The sequence below is a fragment of the Fundulus heteroclitus genome, chromosome 4, assembly GCF_011125445.2.
Source record: "Fundulus heteroclitus isolate FHET01 chromosome 4, MU-UCD_Fhet_4.1, whole genome shotgun sequence".
NCBI lineage: Eukaryota > Metazoa > Chordata > Actinopteri > Cyprinodontiformes > Fundulidae > Fundulus > Fundulus heteroclitus.
The window spans coordinates 16,221,913-16,242,785 of record NC_046364.1 but is presented as its reverse complement, the minus strand read 5'-3'; the positions used below and the strand labels follow the sequence as shown (position 1 = coordinate 16,242,785).

Sequence of the window (20,873 nt, the reverse complement as noted above, 5' to 3'; positions counted from 1 at the left end):
CTCCACGCCCAACCAATATGGTACCATGTGGGAAGCACATGGTACCATGACAAACCTGTCAATAAAGGACCGTCCATCAGAACTTAAGGACCAGGTGGGGTTGGGGGGATTAATCAGAGAGGCAGCACAGAAGGTGGACGATCTGTCCACAGGACCACAATGAGCCATGCCCTCAATAGGGATAGACTTTATTCAGGAGTGGCCAAAAAAAGCTATCATTGTTGAAAATAAGAAAGGATGTTTTGAGTTTGCTAAAAGGCACTCCCCAGATGTATGGAGGAAGGTGCTCTGGTTAGATGAGACTAAAATGTAACTTTTCAGCCATAAAGGAAAACGCTATGTCTAGTGTCAACCCGGTACATCCCATCACCCCAAGATCATCACCCCCACAGTGAAACATGGTGGTGGCAGCATCATGTTGTGGGGATGTTTATCAGCAGTGGGACTGGGAAACTGGTCTGAGTTGAGGAAAAGATGGATGGTGCTAAATAAAGGGACATTCTGGAGCTAAATCTGGGCCAGTCTGCCTGTGATGTGAGACTTGGATGGAAGTTCACCTTCCAGCAGGACAAAGACCCGAAGCGTACTGCTAAAGCAATATTCGAGTGGTTTAAGAGGAAACATTTAAATGTATTAGATCTGAAGCTGTTCACCAGCTAAACCCATCCAACAAGAAAGAGCTGGAGCAGTTTTGCCTTGAGGAACAGACAAAAAACCCTAACGGCAAGTTGTGGCGAGCTCAAAGAGACTTGCAGCTGTAATTGCAATAAAAGGTAACTATACAAAGTACATACTTCAGGCAGGTTGAACGATTATACGTGCTGACGTTTTCTGTCATTGTGTCCTATTTTTTTTACACTAAAAGATACATCTTCAAAGTTGTAGGCATGTTCTATAAATAAATTGGTGCAATCTCTCAAACAATCCATTTTAATTCCACATCATGAGGCCAGAAAACAGGAAAAATGCCAGGAAGGAGGGAGTTAATGGTTTAGTAGGTCTCTGTGTGTTAGGGCTGGAAAACTTTATAGCCACTTTTGGATTCGATTACAGCAATTCATGAGGCTATATGCGACAGTACAGCGATTATTAATGTAAAATGCCTCCTGTCTGTGCTTCATTTCTACACAGCGCTGCTCTCGTCTGGCACAACCAGCATGCTAGTCGTGACAAAAGAAAACGCACAGTCACTGTGAAATAAAGTTACCAACTCTTATTAGTTTATTTTGGTTTTGTTGCCGTGTGTGGAGGTCATCATTCAAGCGAAATATGTTCGAGGTGGGATGTTATAGCCAAAGAAAAATCCACAGCACAAAAACCCAGATTCTAAACGAAACGGGATGGTTGCAGATCATTTGTAGTACTTTTGCCTTCTCCGGGGTAGAAGGAGCTTTGCCATGGCAAGCTCTATAGTCTTCTGGTTTACAGCTGCAGGTAAGACCAGCAATTTTGCTTTCGCTTACGGGTGGAAACATGTAATATGGTTCCTCATGTTTAACATGTTTTAAAATGCCTCCTTTTAGTTCAACAGAGTCAAAACAGGCTAGCAATGTATGTGACTTAAGGTGTTCGCCATAAACTGTCCTGGGGCTGCCCTCCTAACTTCTCTTATTGCATTCCTCAAAAATAGGCCATGCGTAGAGTTTTAAAGTTTGTTAATCGAGTCAGAATCGTCCGTCTATGATATTATGTTCCATCCCTAATGAGTGTCCAAAATAGTGCGATTTGCGAGAAGCCAGTTATTTAGCTTTATGTAAATCTATACCACCAATCACACTTGGATTTCTGTTACAGAAATTACCCACCCAGCCACTGCGTGCTTCTACTGTCTTTCTGTTTGATGTCTTTAACGTGTCGCAGTAAAATGATACTACTCAGCTTTAACACTGTCACACTCCTTGGAACTGGACTAACAAGATAAGACAATAGATAAGAATAGTAAGTGAGGATGGTCACCCTATGAATAGACCGCCTACCTGAGGGCTGGGTGAAAAAACAAACAAAACAAAAACATATTTGCCATATTTTGCTAGAGGTAGATTTTTTTTTTTTAAATGGTGGGCAGATAATATACTACAGTGTCAGGTAACACCAAAATAAAGACGCGTTCTGCTTCAGTTCAGCCAACAGACGGCATGACCAGACTAACCACTCTAACCAGCCAGACCAGGTATGTTCGGCTGGAGCACGTTAGAGTGAAGCATGACGTGTAATAGTAGCACAAACAGGAAGTCAAGGGAGAACTGGCAGGGAATAGCCAAAAGGATGTTTTCTCAATGCTCACTACAGAGCAGGAGACAATCCAAAGTACAGTGTGAACACAGGGGCGTGCAACCTGTTCACTGTCCAAAACCAACGTGTCAATCGCTACAAACATAAAGCCGTGGACAAAAAGTGTTTTAAGTGAAACGATGCATTTCTGATTCTCTCGGAGGCTGGAGAACAGGAAGGCACAGTCTTAGAGCTAAAAGAAGTGTGAACTGGAGATCTGTGTAAGACGCAATCACAGCACACCACCAAAAACTGTGTCACACTATTATGTAAATGGAAAAACAGTATGGCAGCTGATACATTTATTTTAAACCTAGGACAGCAAGTCCTTCTTAGTTCATCAAGCCTGGCTAAAAATCCGACAGGAACACCCAAATCTATTGATTTGGAGCCCACCAAACTGCAAACCAGCCCTGTTTAAGCTTTCTGAACATGGGTTAGAGTCAACATTAGGACCACTGATGGGTGAAGTGAAGAACAGCGCTCATATTCTGAAGACATTCAGAAGGGAAAGTCCTGAGGAACGGCTTCCTGAAAACAACACAAGCCGTATTCAAACACGCACCAAAGAAATGTCAAGAGTTGTGACATGTCAGATTTTACATGTTGGCTGCATTCGCTAAAGGCCTAAACTTTTCTTTTATCTCACGTAAATCCCTGATCAAATCTTGGGAGAATCCTGTGTGAGATAATGTGCAAACATAGCAGCAAATCTTACATTAAGGTGAGTGAAAGAGAAAGAGTGAATAGTGCATTACTTTCTACATGTCTCGAAAAGATTGGAACCAAAGATTTAATCAAGGAGAATAATAGAAAGAAAAACATATTGATATTAATGCTATAATGTGTGATTAGAATTGTCCTCTCGCAACATTTGAAGGTCGTAGGCGACCCTAGATTGACCTTAAAATGTTTACAGCCGGGATTCTTGTTCTTGTGTGTTGCCAGCCTGACCCTGTGTGGACGACTACTTTTGCTGGGTCAACCCAGTCTCTGGCCCAACAGATTGGATGTCAACAACTATTTTTACCATGGCTTCCAAACCCCCCCCCCCCCCCCCCCCCCAACAAATTATATAAGCGAGCTTGTTGGCATGAGATGATTCGTTTGGAAAGAAAGTCCAGGTGATTTAACACTAAAAAGAAAAGGCTTACATCCCGTCTACAACTCCAGAGTATCAAAGAAGAGACTGTTTTTAAAGTTAAAGTGTGGTGAAGTAACAACCAAAAACAAACGGGAGTGGATCTATCAAGCTATTGTCCTCTTTAAAGCAATAATTGCAAACTAAAAGAGGAAGAGACGAAGCTAGAAGAAAGAGCTGTTTCCCTGTTTTTGGGGCTTTCCTGATATGAAACCGCTGCTTTCACATATAAACAGTATATTCAGAACAAACCTTTATTGCTGCCCCTGGCTGTCTGAACTCTTCTTAGACAGAAAAGAAGAAGTGGAACTAAGATGATCTCAACAGGGAGGAATGCTGCTGTTTAGGGCTCCTCAGGACGTGCTTATGGATTGCTTGGAGATCCTAAATACTGATGGATGCCAATTACAGCTCAGAGTGGGGCCGACAACATCAGGAATTTTTTCTCACACTTTCCACACTAATTTCATTACATTGCAATATATTAAATCCAGAAATGTTAGAATTTTGTAGAGAGGTTTGAAAGCACACCGGTCCATAAAACTATCTACATCTGTCCATCCTAAGGCAGACAAATCAACAAACTTTACATGCAGCCTGGTCTTGTCTGCAAAATTTATACTCAGAGTAGTATCGCTGTATACATACATAAATATTGCTAGATTTATGAAAATGCAGCAATCAGATTTTTCACATGGCTGCCGCTCTAGTCTTTATTTCATGGCAAGTAGAAACTATTTTCCAACTCTGAAATTGCTTGCATGTAGTCTACAAGAATGATGAGGATTATAATAAGATTTCCACGGGGGAAAATCTGCTCAAACTGGAAAGAGAACAACCAAAAACAAATTAAACCACATTACAGAAGAAGTGTGAAATATGATAAGGAACAAAGGCGTAAGGGTAATAACGTTGGTCAGAAGACCACAGCACGATCCTTCGGGCCAGCTGGGGACAAACATCTGTTACATTCTGTCGTTTTGTTAGTTTTTGGTTACCGAGTGATTTGCTTCGGCTTTTGTCACAATTTTGTCCCTAGGAAAAGAAACATTCAGGGATTGTTCTGAATAGCACAAAAAGACAACTTGATGCTGTTGGCTTTTCATAACAATCAACAGAGGAAAGACCATAATGTCCACCTCATAATTTGAACTATCATCGATCATCAGTTTTGTAAGGATAAGCCTTAACACCTGCGTTAAACGCCCAGTTCTGCCTGCGTGCAAAAGGCCAACAGTCACCAAATTATCATTATCCCAATGTTATACTTTTAAAGTTACATAATATTGTTCAAACACTGCAGTATACGGTTTCAGAATATATTGTTAGAGCAATTACGGTTTAGATACAATGCATAACATAAAGAACTGCAACAAAAGTTAACTAATCAAGTAAGTACCATGTACTCATGCTCTCTATGCTTGAAACATATTTGGTGTAGGGCTGCCGATGCAGTGGATGTTTGCTGCTCAGATGCTGCAGCATCGAGGATGTGTCATTATGGCATGCTAATTCAGTTTTGCAGTGCTTGCAGTGCGCTGGTTTCTGGTAAGTTTAAAGTGTAACTCACTCTGAGGTAAAAGGCGTAACCCTGCTCCCAGACACATTTTAGAAAAATGCCACCAAAGTGTGCCGCTCCAGGAGACACGCTTATGTGGGGGTGGGGTGGGGTGGGGTGGGGGGTTGGGGGGCTGTGAGGGTTTAGCGGGGCTCGTGGCTGCGGTCAGGACAAGGGAAAGTGACATGTTGAGTCACTGGCTCTAGGCATGGCCGACTCATGGCTGGTGCTGCCGAGGCAGTGGAGGACAGGATGGGGGCGGTTTCTGAGTGGGGAAGTGACGTTAGCAGCAGCGTCACTGCTAACATGGGCTGACCTTCAGTCAGTAACAAACACTAAACACTATCGATCAATGCTCTCAATTTCATGATTCCAACTCCTGAGTCTGACGGGGCATGTGTCTGAGAAGCTTTTGTACCTGAACGCAGGGCTATGGTGACCAAATCGTTTGGACCAATAGGAAAATTTACCTGCAATAGCCACCATTCAACCCAGCACTAAGACTATGTTAACACAAATACTGCAGCACTAAACAGATTTACATGAAAATGCAAAAACATTTAGCAGCAAGAAAGTTTATTGTGTGGCGAGTTACACTGTAAAAGCAATCGGCCACTTTTAATAATTCTATAATTAATGGCCGCCTCCGTCTGTAGCTGATAATCACACTCGGCATCAACGTATCAGCAGCACAGACCATCACTAGCGGATGGAGCGTAATGTGCTTCACCTATAACCAGCCGTCAGGAATTTGGTGCGCTGAATAGCTAAACAGGATTTAATGACGCCTCGAGGAGTTTTTATAACCAAGTCACTTGAATCATATGGGGAATTGTTTCAGTCCTGCTTTGGTGACACTCGTTCAATGCAGAAGAAATAGTTTTGGGCGTAACGTGACTGTAAGGTGAAAAAGGCATTAAGTTGTTTCAACGCAAACAGGAGGATTTCTTTTAAAGCTGGATGAATCCGGGCTCCATATTTGCGATGAACTCAAAACAGAAAAACATGAACGCTTTTGGATTGTTTATCGCAACTCATATTGTTATGGCAGCTTTCACCAATTTTACTGCACGTCACGTGTTTTCCTGCTATGGTGCGGCCCTATTGCAGTGCCCACCTCTGGTAGGACACTAACCCGTCACCTGCAGCTTCTGTGTTCACATGTTACGAGCTGTGTTGTGTTTTAACCTCTGAGTCATGTCACATTCTCATTCTGTGCCTGTCGCTTAATGGAAACTTCTCATGTTGAAACCGAGACCATAGATAGAGTGAGATCATCTTCAGTCACGAAACCGAAATATTCCGTTTTTTGTCACACAAGCCCCCTTCCAGATCACTGTTCTGGGACGATCAACCACTGACCCCACCACTGCAGATTGTTTTGTCATTCATGAATGACGAGGTGATGCGGTAAGATCATAGGCCTGTGTGCTTTCAGATCAGGCAGAATCAAAAGGACTTTGGGCCGATAACTCAGCAGCTTGGACACGAGACGGGGCAATAAATGCGCGTTGGACAGTTTCCCAACAATGCATAAAAGCTGACTGAGCTCTGCATCGTGACGTTTATGCTGGCAATCCGAATTTATTCCGTACTAAAAATACAAACAAAGCTGTGCACCACCATAAACATTCTATCTGTTTCTGATCAACGCCTTTCTCAAATTAGATAGACACTGGAGGATCAATGTAGGGTTAAAGTTAGGGTCGCTCTTTTTAGAGATGGACGATTCAAGACAAACTACTAAGTAAAACGTGAGTGCTATTTGTCAAACCCTCTCCATCCGTTTCAGCTCAGGCTAGGGAACGCTCTCACTACTGGCTCCTTGCTATGTATGCATCAACGGTGCTTCCTGCAGATCTGCTGTGCGTCCTCGTTGCTCAGTTTTAACGTTTGGCAGCAGACTCAGAGCACAGACCTATTGCTGCTGTGGTCATCCTTTCAGATAAAAAAAAAAAAAAACACTTATAAAATATCACTCTGCTAAATTAAAAACTACAACAATCAACAGAGGATGGTGTGGAGATGGAGGGATGAATTGACAGACATGTGAGACACTGACCTAGTTGAGTCAGAGCATCAACAACCAAGCCAGAAGCCTAAATAAAAGCTACAGCCTACACACAGAACATATTTCCAAAAATCTCAATTTACTTCATCACACTCGCAACACAAATGGGGAAAATAATCCAAATTACTACCTTTTCTAATAATTCATTGTGTCAAATCTTATTTATCTGGTATTGTTTTTGCCACTAATAAAGATAAATGAGTGTTGTATATTGACTGCTTTTTTGAGTTGATCACTGCTTGATGAGAAAGCGTGCAAACAGGAAATCAGCGAAATGTAGTTCAATTGAGAATTTACAGCAGAGAGGCAGCGTTATGCTTTAAGTCCAGCTGTAAGTCTGTTTTTAAGGAGAAAATAAACTGGAGCATCCTGGAGCTGCCCACCATGCTGGATGGAAGGTTTTAACCCAATCCTGACCTCAAAATAAATAAAAAAAACGGTTTATTTCAGGTATAAAACCAGGTTATAATTGCTATAATAAAATAAACTTTGCATTAAATTCATCATAACATAAAACAGGCTGCGACCCTCCCCCCCCAACCCCGATACCCGAGCCAAATTCAAGTGATTTCCCAAGTTGCACATGAAACAGTTAGTTTGGGTGTGACGTGGTTCTGACTCTGCGACGAAAAAGAAAGCCAGAACTGGTGTGAAAGTTTCAATAGCTCAATAACCTGAACTCATCAGCATACCAACAGGTTGTGCAGCTATTGTTCCTCAGATGATGGCCCCCGCCTCCTCTCATTGAGGAGGGATGTGTTTGCCATAAAACCAACTGATGAAGCAACAATAGTTATATCAACAACTTCTGAAGAAAGAGAGGAAGAAATATTTTTCCCACATTAATATAATCACTCCAAAAGGCACACAATAAATGACACACTGCAAGTATCTAGTAGTGGGAATCAAAGCAGCAACGGGGGACACGCGTCTCAATAAAATCTTCTAGGGATTCCTAAGTCTTTTGAAGCACACAGGTGCCAACAACTCACATATCTGCAAAAATAAAAATAAAAACATTTCGCCAAACATAATCCCAAAGCATAACAGTCATGTGTTGCAACAACTTTTGTTTTCTTTCCCCATCTGGAAGACGTGACTCAGTGTGGTCGCTGAGCATAAAGCGATGTAGCAAAACTCCGCCCAGCGACGAACGGCTGCAGTCTGAGCCGCTGCTGTGACCCTGTACCAACAAACTACATCCTGGCTCCTTTAAACCCAACGTCAAACAAGCAGGACCTGTAATGCCTTGCTCCCATATTTAACGTAAACAGGAAACCAGACCGGGTCAGGTCTGCACACGTTACCGTCTCACGGTTGACAGGATCATCGTGATGGTGGCCACAGCTCTCCCACAGACACAGCTACCTTACAGCTGGATGCACAACAACTCCTCCAGGTCCAACACCCCCCCCCCCTCCACTCAAAGTACACCAACTTCCCACCAACCTTGCAGGACGTGATGCAACGTAACCCCGCCTTCCTCAACGATTTGCACTTGAAAGTCAACACGAGACAAGTTTCTCCTACCTGAGTCAGAATCTTTCTGGTCTCCATTTGCTCCGGCGGTGAAGGGCAGCTTCCTTTTAGGGGCCTTTTCTTTCATGTCTTTGACCCCATCACTGCGATCCAATTTGGGAGTTTTATTCGTCAACACTTTATCCTGCAAAAAAGGGAGAAAAGGGAAATTACAGACACTGCTTTGAACAGCACAGTGCACACACGGCACAGATGAGGTAAAGGAAATGTGATTGCAATTCCTACATGACCGTTAAAGAGTAAAACCTAAAATAGACCACAGCCATCTGTAGGTTTCTGCAGTCCACTTGACTTCAGTGCCCTGACTTTTCCAACCTCTGTGGGGGTTTTTAAAGCATTTTTTCCATGGAGTTCTTTCCTAGATTACCTCGCCACAGTCACAGAGAAACGCGGGGATAAGAGGCCGAGCTGACGCCTGCTCCGCTCTGTGGCCTAAAGGCTGCTGGAAACAATCACCAAACTTATCTGCCATCTGCAGATGTAGATACTTCTAAAGCCGTGTCATTGCTCTGTTGTGATCAAATGCTTTTCCTGACAAGGTTTTTAACCATTGGGATAAAAAAAAAAAGAAAATAGGGAGGATTTGGAAAATTGTTAACTTTCTCTTCCTGCAGTGCTGTTACATTCCTACTGAACAGTTATAATGAAGCAGCTATGGTGCAAAGCAAAGTAAAAACGGTTCAATTTAAAGTTGATTAGTAGAAATGTTTTCGTAGTTTATATTCAAAACAACAGGCTGGCTCCTGGTGAAGTGAAAGAGGATGTGCCCAACAAGCACAAACGCACTAAATTAAACCCTAGCTTACAACTTTTCATTTTCTTTCCAACTTAAAAACACCAAGTCTGCATATTTTCTCTAAGCAGTAACTTGCATTAAATGTAGTTATGTGTCATATAAATGATAGTGGTAGCAGGCAGCCAGTGCTGCACGAGGAAATCAGAGGCAGGACGAGGCCGGGGTCGGATCTATCGCTGACATGGCTTCCACTCTGACAGGAAGCTAGCCACAACGTTGCAGCACACCGCTCACACCAGCGACATAGGCGTCACTAACCGCATCACAACATCACCTGGTTGTGTGAAAGCACATCCTGATGCGTGCAGAGCCTCTGTTTTTTTTTTTCCTTTTTAGTTTCTGAAGGCTAACAGCGGCAGCGTATGTCAGGATTTGCTTTTAGGCAGAGAGGTAGCGGCTACGGCTGCTTTCTGTTAAATGCCACAAGATTAGCTACAGCACTAGCATTTGCCAATCATTGTGAGTTTTGATGGGTGGTATTTCACTTACCATTTAAAACTATTGATGCCTGATAACGTCTGGTTTCTTTATGAGAAATGCATCTTTATTAAAAACAGTTCAATTTAAGCACAAAACAATAGCAGACTGGTTAAAAAATAAATCATACCATAAAAAATAGCATTTTAGTTTGTAAAATATGTTTATAAGTGCAAATAGCAAACTAGAATTCTCAAAATTAAATTATATGCTGTGCATTTTGCCTTTTTGTTGTAATTTTTTCTTAACGTTTAGTTTTTACATCTCTTGAGAGCTTGTTTACAACATCCTCACAGTCATAATAGACTAATTAGAGCCAATATATGATTGGATTTCATATTTCCAGGGCCGTGCAGCCACACATTGCAAGCCAAGCATGTAATGGTCCAGCTGGATGATCTCTACCTGCCCATGATGCAAACCATATGTATATGTTTAGAGGCCAAGGTGCTCAGCAAATTGTAATGATGAAAATGAAACTGGTCAAAATAACGTCGGTTGATTGTAATCAATGTTGTTGTTGCGATATTTAGCAACAGAACCGTAATGACATGTATTCCTGATGTCGAGCAGTCCTACAACAAAAATCTTTAAAATTTAAATTCAGTTTTAACACCAAAGCTCGTGGTTCCTGATTGCTCCGGCAGACTGAATGGGCTGAGCCATCAGAACACGCTGAACTATTTCAGAGGGGTGGTGCCTCACCAGCTTTTGTTTTTAAAGGAAACACACAAATGTGCAGAAGCAATTAGCACTTTCCAGGCTGCGTCCTACGAAGTTTAAATGACCTTTTAATCACAGAGTCTCGTTTAATGTACCCTTTACTGACACGTTTGGGGAAAACAGAACCTGCAAGAGCAACCTGGTAACAAATATATTCATGTGAGAAAACATTAAGAATCTCCTGGTCCTTTTTCACAACTGTATTATTATCATTATTATTATTATTATAGAAAAATTAGGACATCTTGTGATATATGTCCATTATTTTTATTTGCCATATTTCATAAAAATAAGTCTGCTCATTTCACATTACCAGAAAAACATTAAAGGAAATGAATTCATTAGGAAATAAACATAGGATAAGCCCTTCACTAAAAGGGAAATATACAAGTCTGCCTTTGACAAACAAGCAAAATTGTGACAAAGCGTGAAAACATCTGGAGATATTTTGCTACATGGTGGAGCGGCGGAGAGATTTAGGAATGAGATGAAGACCAGAGAGCAGACCGGGTGTCATGCAGGCTCTTTCAACTCGGCTTCATTTCCTGTCATACCTCCTCTTCTCATTCATCTTTATCCCAAGGGTGGATTTTTTGTTGTGTGTCAACTCCTGACGCCCCTCCCACCGTCCTGCCCTGCCCCAGTCATAAGACCATGACGTCATGGTACAGTAGAGACAAACACTGTCTGCTACAGTCAACTAATCTCTGTCTACACTCTGGTACACTGAGGCTTCTGCAACCAGGACGCACAATATAAGCAAAAGCACGCTAAATATATCTGAGAGCTACGTGCCATCTAGCAGAGCACGCAGACAGACTATAAAAACAGTTCTTTAAAGGAGAGAGAGCGAAAAAACAGACATTTTTGTTCAATTAAATCTTAAAGCTTTGACAAGAGGACTTCCTTAAATCTTTTTCTTCCACATTACAGCCTATTTGTTGGTCTCTCAGCGGCGACTGCTCTTTTAATCTCCCAATGTTTGTACCCACCCCCTTGCACCTCTCCCCTCCCTCCCTCCCTCCTTTCCTCCGTGGCAGAGTCTGATGCAATCCTTTGCAGAGGGCTGTAAATCCACGCCTGGATAAGCGCTGCCTCTCTTTGCCAGTCGGTGTCGGCAGGTTGACTGTTGATGTAAACCGTGACCGCCGTCACGCTGCGCGAAACATTTTGATGATCGGTGGGGTATAGCTCTACCCACGTCCAATTAAAGCGGGATGCTATCCTCATTCCGGCTCACATTAAACAGTAAAAGTGTCTGGTGTGGCAGAATTCAAAGTGTGCGTCTGAAATCTGCCCCCGTTTTTCTATGAATTAGCCAGCATGAAAAAGGACGTTGCGTAACTGCGCTACTGTGGGGACGTGGAAAAGTTAAGAATTAAGTAACAAGCGCCGAGGTTGAAATGCGGCTGGTGTTACAAACGTTACGTAGGACTTTTGAAAGCGTTTGTTCATGCATCACCTGGCAGATTAAAATGCAGATCTAACAGATAAGATCGAGCTTACAAGCGGATTAGGAGTAAATAGACAGTCCAGCCTGACACGCAGGGTTAGATTTTACTTTAAGCTGCTGCGTGTCCAAATTACTTTTTAGATGTCTGTTTCCACTATATCACTACATCCACGTGCTTTTAGAGACCATTCCAATGAGGACCTGTGATTTCATGTTTTAAAACAATAGCTGATTATTGCTGAATGTGCCTTGATACCAGTGTAGAAAAAAACTAAGCAGATTCAACCCTGATTGGAGAATAAAAACGAAAGAAAGAAATTCTCGCTCCAATCTCCTTCTTTGAGCGACTAGCCCTCCGTTTTGTTCTCATGCGGTAGGTTCTGCTTTCTTGGACAACAAGCCACAGTTATTTTTGGATTAGGCTGTCTCAGTGCTTTCTGTCTGCTTATGCAATATCCCAGGCGGACCTTTTAACACAAGCATGGAGTCTTAAAAACAAACTGATTGGCAGATCCGATCCACAACAGCGCTCGTCTAACCAAGTAGGTACAGGGTGTGAAAAGCAACAGCGACCAGGACGACATCCTATGTCCACGGCCAAATAACCGAGGGAGAATTTAGATTCAGATGAAAACAGTGAAGGTTCATTTAAATTTGGTCAACCACAGTCAACGGGCCGTCTCCTCTCTCTGCTGGTGGGAAGTTGAGGCCGTTTTGCATGTGTTTGGTGGCCTGACATTTCCATCAATACGTGTAAAAAGCCTGCTGATGTCTTTAGTTCACAGATTAAAACTGTGCATAGGGAGACAAAACAGGGGGTTATTCTGGGATATTCCTGTATGTAGCAAAGTGATATCCAAGTTGGGTTTAAAGAGTAAATATTTTATTCGGGGCTTCTTCTGACCAATCCGTTACGAATAAAAACGTCACACTTACGCGCAAAGGAGAAAAAAAAAAAGATCCAAAAAGGTTTTCCATACCCTTTTCCCACCCTGCTTCTCCACCATGTCGTTGCTGAGTGGGAAGTGGTCCAGCTGGGGGGTTTTAGAACCCCCACCCTTGGGCATCGTTCAGATCTCCCCACGCCAAGCTTCATTCACGCTGCCATTGCGTCGTCGTCGACCGTCTGTGAAAAAGGACGGGAACAAAAGGAAAGGTTAGCGCCTGGCTGCGACTTGACTAGTGAGTTGTTCTCACGACGGCAGACATCGTTGCCATCGGGAGGATTTACAAGTAGGAAACGGTGAAGGTGGACGGCACCAGGAAAAGCTACAGAAGCGCTGAACGGCAAACATAAACAAGAGTTTCTGTACATCTCAGGAAGTTAAATTTAAGAGTTTATGACGACATTTTCCACTCAAGCCACAGGAATGACTAAAACAATGAGTTATTTTGATAATCTGTTCAGTTAACTAAAGCTCACCTTTTTGTTTTGTTAGCTCTGGCATGAGTCTCTCATATCTAGGTGACCAAATGTTTTTTTTTTTTACCCTTAACGTTTACTGACAACATATTTAGGTTAGCTAGTAAAACCCCTGCTCCAAAGCTGGACCATGTTAAATAAAAACTGTCCCACATGTGGAAAACACAACAAGAGCGTTTAGAGTAGCATTATCAAAACAAACTAGAATAAACCCGTCTCAGGAGCAGAACCCGCGGGTTCACAGAGAAAGGTGAACGTCCGGGCCGTGTAGCTTTAGCACCGCGTATAAAACCAGAATTTATCACCAGGCGGCACATTTATCAGAACAAAACAAAACACTAGGATACAATAATATCTATTGTAAAGGTAATGCATGAAGAAATCTAAAAGTTAATTTTTTTTTTGACTTTATAGAAACGTGCAGGATTATATATCTCACACATTTTTTTGTAAACAAGACACGGCAATGCAAAATGAAAGGCTTAATCAACCGAAATGCTGCTATGACAACTGGGCAGGCCATGTGGCACGCAGTGTAACCCCGTGTTTTTTTTTTTTGGATCCGAAGGCAAACTCAAGACAGCTAAGGAATGTCTCCAGAAACATGACAGGCATGTCTAAACAAAAAAGCCAAACAGCCACTTACAGCCACAGCAAGCCAACCGTTGTAATTGTGGGCTTTAGCGTGTACCAGTTAACAACATACCTACCATTTTCACTGAACAACGTAGAGACCACATCAACAGCACCAACAACTCGACCTGCTACGGCCAGCTGAGGTTTATGGAGGCAGTTTTCCAAACACACTGATATATCTCGGTTAGCAGCATCTTCTCTGTTAGCAGCAGTAGTGGCAAAACAAGGGAAATTTGCCTTTTTTTCTTTTTGTTTTAATCTACCTCCTTCCTGCATGGCCCCTCTGCTTCACAGGACCATGAATTACTCATTTGCTAGCTCTCTAAATTCTCCTCTCCATAATGCATTTTGGTCTCTGCGTCAAAGTGTAATCGTCTCTGTGACTGACTGAGTGAGTGAGTGAGCGGGCGAGACCATGGCAGCCTTTATTTTTTCCTCCACTCTGAGACACCAGCACTATCATCCCTGGCGCCACCTCCGTACATATCCCTTCCCCCACCCTGTTCCCTGCTTTATCCTATTGAAGGAACGCTATTTATATCCTTCCAGTCAAATCAGTCACTTCAAAAAGAGTCAGCAAGCCAACCGTATCGGCTCGGCTAGGGTGGACGACGGAGTGGCAGCGTTTACTGCTGCGTGGAGAGAGAGAGAGAGAGAGAGAGAGAGAGAGAGAGAGAGAGAGAGAGAGAGAGAGGCAGCCAACCCGTGACCCCCTTCCTCTGCTCTGTGCTCCATTGTTACTCCCACCGGGTTACGGGTAGGCGATCCACTTTAGAAACACCCACATCTCGCCACGGCAAACAAAGTGGCAGGAAGGTCGTCTACTCTGAGAAATAAACAAACCTCGCAGCGACACAGACGCACACCTCAATCTAGGTCAGCTGGGCTCCCAGAACAATAACGCGCGCTATTTTTGGGACTACTATGATTGATGGTTGTAGCGGCGGAGCGTTTCGCTGATTTGCGAAACAAGAAAACGATGTTTGCGAGCAGGCGGTCAACACGAAGACGCGCAGCGAGAGAACCCAGTTAAAAAAAAAAAAACCCACAGGCGTCGCTTCCTTTGTAACTCTATCCCAGGCAAGACTCACTAAATATCTGCTGACGCCGTGTGTCTCTGCGCGCGCTGGCTGTTCTGAAGCCGGTTTCTCCCCCACATGTAACGGCCCTCTGGACACGCGTCAGGCCGACATTTGAGAAAGCAAGACTTTTCTGTCGCTTAACGGTGTTTTTAATTTGTCAAACTGGTATATTTTTAGCTCTTCAACTATAAAAACGCAGAAAAAAGAAAGAAAAACTACAGTAAATGTGCTTTTCTTTGTCTTACAGTGACTGTTTCTGCGTATGCAGACCAAGCAGGGCAACGCCGACACCAAAACAGTTTGGGTCTGAATCTTACTTTCACAAAGCGAAAGTATCGCTGTCGTGTCACCGTATTAGGTTTAATCCAAGCCTTTTTGATCGCAGTAGACAGATTATATATAGTAGTTATTATCTTGTAAAACGGCAAGGCAAGTTTATTTATGAGGCACTTTTCAGAAGAAAGACGATTCAAAGTGGTTTACGTGAACAGAAAAACAACACAGAGGGAAATATTACCTAGGAAAAGAAAAACAAAGGAATAAGATGGCTAAATCCTTGACTAGACTCCTTTTATACATTTACAAACACACAAAAAGCATAAAATCACAGTGCTTATTTCTATTCATAATAAAAAATAGACTAGTTAAATCCTTAGGGGTTTCTGATTGTAAGTAATCTTGTCCAACTTTTCTAAAAGCTACAACTAGAATAACGTTTTATGTTTCATTGCAACAAATAAGTTGAGGGAATTCTTGACTGGACCTCTTTAGTTTCACTGGAGCATATTACATTACTGACGTTTAAAGCCTAACTGTTTGTATTCGTACGTTGACAAAATCTTTAAAGCTACAACTTAAGGTCTCTGATCTGACCTTTCTGAAACTTCAGCTAAAATAGGAGTAAAGGAAGAAAGCAGAGCAAAGTGGTTGATATCATAGAAACAACTAAAGTTACAAATGATGGATGGCAATAAAGGAGTAGAGACCAGTCTAGAAGGGAAACTTAAACATTTAAATGACAGAAAGAAACTTTATGTATAAGCTTTAAATGAGATAACAAGAGTTAATAAATATGTTATTTACTGGAACAGCCCAAAAACACGACTGTTAGTTTAACGTTCTCTCTAAATTGCTGTTAGGTGTGAGTTGTTGGTCCTGTGTGTGTGTGTTGCCCTGTGATGGAGTGGCCACCGGTCCAGGGTGTACCCCGTCTCTGGCCTCTCTCTGGAGGGATACCAGCAGGGATAAGCGGGTATAGACAATAGATGGGAGGATTTACTGCTGCACAGCTACAGCGACCACTCCTAAAGCTCATCCGACATCAACAGGACAAGACTGCATGCATGACACGGGCCATATTATTAGAGACGCCAACAAGCAGAAGGGAGTCCTGCGAGGTGAGCTAGAAAGACAACCTCTTACACAGAAGAGCCAGACCAGCCAGTTCTGCTTTATCTCTCTACTACCACTGAACAGTCACTTTCATTATGCATCCTGCTCCTTTCTCTCTACACCTTCTCTACCCTCAGTGCCACTCCCTCTGCGGTCAGACAGAGGCCAACACTTCAGCATATTGCAGCATACTCTGTGTACGCCAACAGATGCACTGGCACACACCACAGGCTGGCATTACAGTTCACGGCCAGGGTGTCCATGTGGAATTGGTTCATAACTTAATGTGAAACACGAACGCTGTTTACTGAAAGAGCCTTTCAGAAGGAAAACTATCCATCTGAAGACCAGGAAATATCACTTTCCCCATGTTGAAAAAAACAAAAACAAAATCATGTCAGGGGACAAAAAGGTCTGATTTTGGATTCCTTCTACCACCATGAAGCTGACCAGCTTTAACTATTGCTGTTGTCAGTCGTTGCTGCTCTAAACATCCCCGAGCTCGCTTGGAGGAAGTCCTTCGCTCGTGTTAGCCTTTTTCTGAAACTACTGTGGAGTAATTTCCCATTCTCCCCTCAGCATCAGGAAACTCCCGGCGACTCTGAATTCCTCCGGAGCAGCAGGGTGCTGCTTGCTTGCCCAATAACCAGAGCTACTACTGGCGGCTAGACTCGATCAGTAGCTTAACTCTTGTTGCAACTTGAAGAAAACTGTTGCACAGCTGCAAAGGGAACAAAGTCTATAAACACAAGCTCATGTCTTTGGGACTATAAAAAAAATAACTAAACTTAATTATGCCTTTATTTGTACGGAATGGGGAGGATTTTGGCTAATCAGGAACAGGGCTGTCCTAACTAATTCAAAGAGGAGAGAAATAGAAACAAATAGTCAACTATTTGTTTCTATTTCTCTCCTCTTTGAATTTAAATATGATCTAAATATGAACTATTAGGCTCTTGCCCACACACTTTTGATAAGCAAGCATTTCTGAAAGTGCAACCCATAAATGCACAATGCTATCGACGTAACACACAATTCAACCATTTCAGATTTCTGTTACGGAAATGGGGGAAGCCCGTGTCCCACGGGTAAAAAAAGCTGAGGACCAATTTTTTACAGCGGCAATCATGATGTAGCAAAAACAAAATCGGCCGTGACACACTGCTGATTAATTACGAGGGAGGCAAAGATGAGAGCACACATCCAAACTGAGTCCCAAGAAGGAGAGGAGGTACAGGTGCAGAGATGAAAATCTCTTGTTTGGGCCAACCCAAAGCCACTCCTAGTTCACAACACTCACTCATTGTGCACACACACACACACACACACACACACACACACAAACACACCTCAAAATTTCCACACTGACAGCTGAACAACACAGCAGCTGCAAACAGGGAAGGGCATGTTTGTCTGTCAGCCACGGCTCGGGTTTTCGTGCACGTACCAACCAAGCCGCCTGGCTATTGCACAATCAGATACGTCTCGGCAAAGCGAGCTCGCTGACAAACTGGACGATATATCTGGGTGGAAATGGTCACAGCGGTGTTATGCAGGCCAAATGTCACAATCAACGCCACTTGTCTGAAGTACCTACCCACTAACCATTATAATTAAAGACTTTTAAACTCTTTTTTTTTTATTTTAAATCAAGCAGTATACATTTAATACATAATATCCTGGTGTTAGCGTTATGCCTGGAGCTGGTGTTTACCCTACAGTCTATTGACAGGCTGTGTTGGAGGACAGTCTATAGAGGGAGAGCAGCAGCAGCAGCTAGCTCTCCTGTTTAGTGTGCAAATAAAGCCAACCTGGCTCAGCTGCTGTATCCTGGCAACCGCAGCCCAGCTTGGCTGCTCAGACCTTGACCTCGGCCCATTCACGTTATTATCAAGCCGCGTAAAGATGAAGAGACCGACATCAATGTGCACACAGCACAGATGCTTTAGTCCCGAAAAAATGTGAGAAACGTTAAAATGAACAGAGAATGGAGGCGGTATTTAAGAGCTACGACAATCGACACGCCAAGGTTAACTTTCTCTCTCTCGCTTTTATTTTTATGCATGTTAGAAAAGTTTCAATATGCACTAAACTCTGCTGTTAACTAGGATGTACTCCCTGAAAAATAAGTGAATAAAAAGGATAATCTCCCATATCTTCTGCCACTAAATAAAGGCTCAGATATTTATACAGGCGTAGGGGACAGTAGGTGCACGCGGTTATCTGAATCTGAAATATATTTGCCATGTGAGTGAGTGGGAGTGGTCCTATTATCTGTCAGACTCTTGGAGTGGAGAGAGCCCGAGAGCAACCGAGGAGCGAGATGTGGGGAGGAATTCAATCACTTGTTCTGATTTTCTATTCTAAGCACGTCCACTTTTCCTTACACCTCTCTCCTCCATCCAATAACAGCTCAGGGCTTGCTGCCTGCCTGCCAGTCTGGTAAATCATGCTGTCTTTGCCAGTGACCTCGCTAAGATAGTGGCAGGTCTGTATATATATGCAGCTCGGCTGCAGGAAAGGCCAGAGACAATCTAGTGCTTCTTGGCGCTTTCCTCTCCAATCCCTGGGCTTCATTGGCGCTGTGACTCATTCTCATTTCTTCCCTCTCGCCTCTCTGAGTACTTCTTTCTCATCTGCCTTTCCCTCTATTTTCAACATCTCTCTCTCCTCTCTCGCAGGCAAAAGCCTGACATTGCCACAGCAACGTGTGAGGACACACACATGCACATACAAAGAAAGCCTGTTGCCTAGCAACTAAAGGATGAGACAGATGCAGGCCTATATGAGAGGCTGGCGAGAAAGCTGTGTACAGAAAGAGAGCGAGCCTATTGACCTATTAACAAACATCTCCAACACTGTAAGGAGGCCTCCAGAAAGTCGTTTCTTTACAACGTATGTCGGTGCTACGTAGAAGAGCTAGCATTCAAGACTATGCGCACCTTTAAGATGTCTGTAGCTACGTTTACATGGACAAAAGTAATGGGAATACAGGGCCGATCGGAATAAAGATGCGTCATGTAAACAAGCTAATCGGAATATTGTGATCGGATTAAGCTCAATTGTATTACGAATCAGAGGGGTGGTTCATAATGATTGATAATCCATGTAAACGCTTGTCAGGATCAAGTTATTCCATATGTGGCAAACTGACCCGAGTGTGCCCGACGTGGACGTGACGTTTTTCCCGCATGGTTGAGGGGTGGAAATAGGTCGGAAAGCAAAACTGTCGGGGCTCCCGATACAACCTTTTTATTCCAAAGATTAAAAGAGCTCAAAACTGTTGTTTATTCAGGAACGACTCAGCCTAATTAGAACCACGTGTAAGTCCATCCTGAGTGATCAGAAGACAAACTGTTTATCGTTTTCTGTTGTTTAGCAAAGACGGAAGTACTTCTGTGTGTTGTTTTAGGGGAATTTGATAGCTGTGCATGTCAGAGTGGTTCTATTCTGAATAAAGCCTGGTGCATGTACACGCACATTATGATCAATCGATTGTGTGCCCATTTGATTAGTACAATCCGATTATTTTTTTGTTTTTTAACCTGAATATATTTCAATCCGATCGTGAAGTATTGTGCACGGGAACATAGCTTTTGAAAAGCCCCAAAACAACTGTTTACTCCTTAGATTCACACTGTGGTCCAGTTCTCGGGCTTTACTTTCATGTGAGAGGAAAACCGTAGCAAGGATTACTACAACAAAGTCAACCACTAAATGCACCTCCTAATAGGGTTGGCTGAACTCACATAATACGGATCTGTAGGGATTTTAGTTATTGGCATGAAAAACAATGTCTGCATGCAAATACAAGGCAACTAAATGCTTATTCACATGTGGCTTTATCCTTTAGCTGGGTACACACTAAGCAGTTCATCAAGTTCAGATATCAAGAGAGAAAAAGATACTGTGCCGGTCAGGGCTGAGCATTATATCACAAATACTCAAATCCATTCTTTGCAACACAACTTGCTTGTACATGTTAGGAACCCTTTATCATTTCAAGTATGCCTTAGTTCCTTCTGGCAAAGATTCAATAAGGTGTCAAAAAAACATTCCTCAGAGATCTCATTGAGCTCATTGTCACTTTCAGGAAACCAGTCTGAGACGATATTAGCTTTGTGACATTAGGTGGGTACTCTGTGGCTATACAGGGATGGGCATGGCCAGCTTACAAAGCTCATGCAGGCTTTGGTGTTTAAACAACACGCAGTTGGTCATAAGTAGTGTTGCACCGATACCAGTATCGGACGGGGCTCTGATCGAGTAATAAAATGGTGGTATCGGTATCAGCGAGTACCAACAAATAGG

At 42.9% G+C, this 20,873-nt stretch overlaps 1 protein-coding gene across 2 annotated transcripts in view; it reads right to left on the bottom strand.

The window, feature by feature from the left end:
- Window positions 1-20,873, bottom strand: part of ankrd11 (ankyrin repeat domain 11) — a 110,080-nt gene that overhangs the window by 27,480 nt on the left and 61,727 nt on the right. For both annotated transcript variants that reach the window (XM_012850776.3, XM_012850777.3), the window contains exons 3-4: window positions 13,010-13,155; window positions 8,572-8,704 (exon numbers count right to left, since the gene is read on the bottom strand). In XM_012850776.3, coding sequence (XP_012706230.2) covers window positions 8,572-8,704; window positions 13,010-13,096 — 220 coding nt within the window. In that variant the 5' untranslated portion in view covers window positions 13,097-13,155. The remainder of the gene's footprint in view (window positions 1-8,571; window positions 8,705-13,009; window positions 13,156-20,873) is intronic.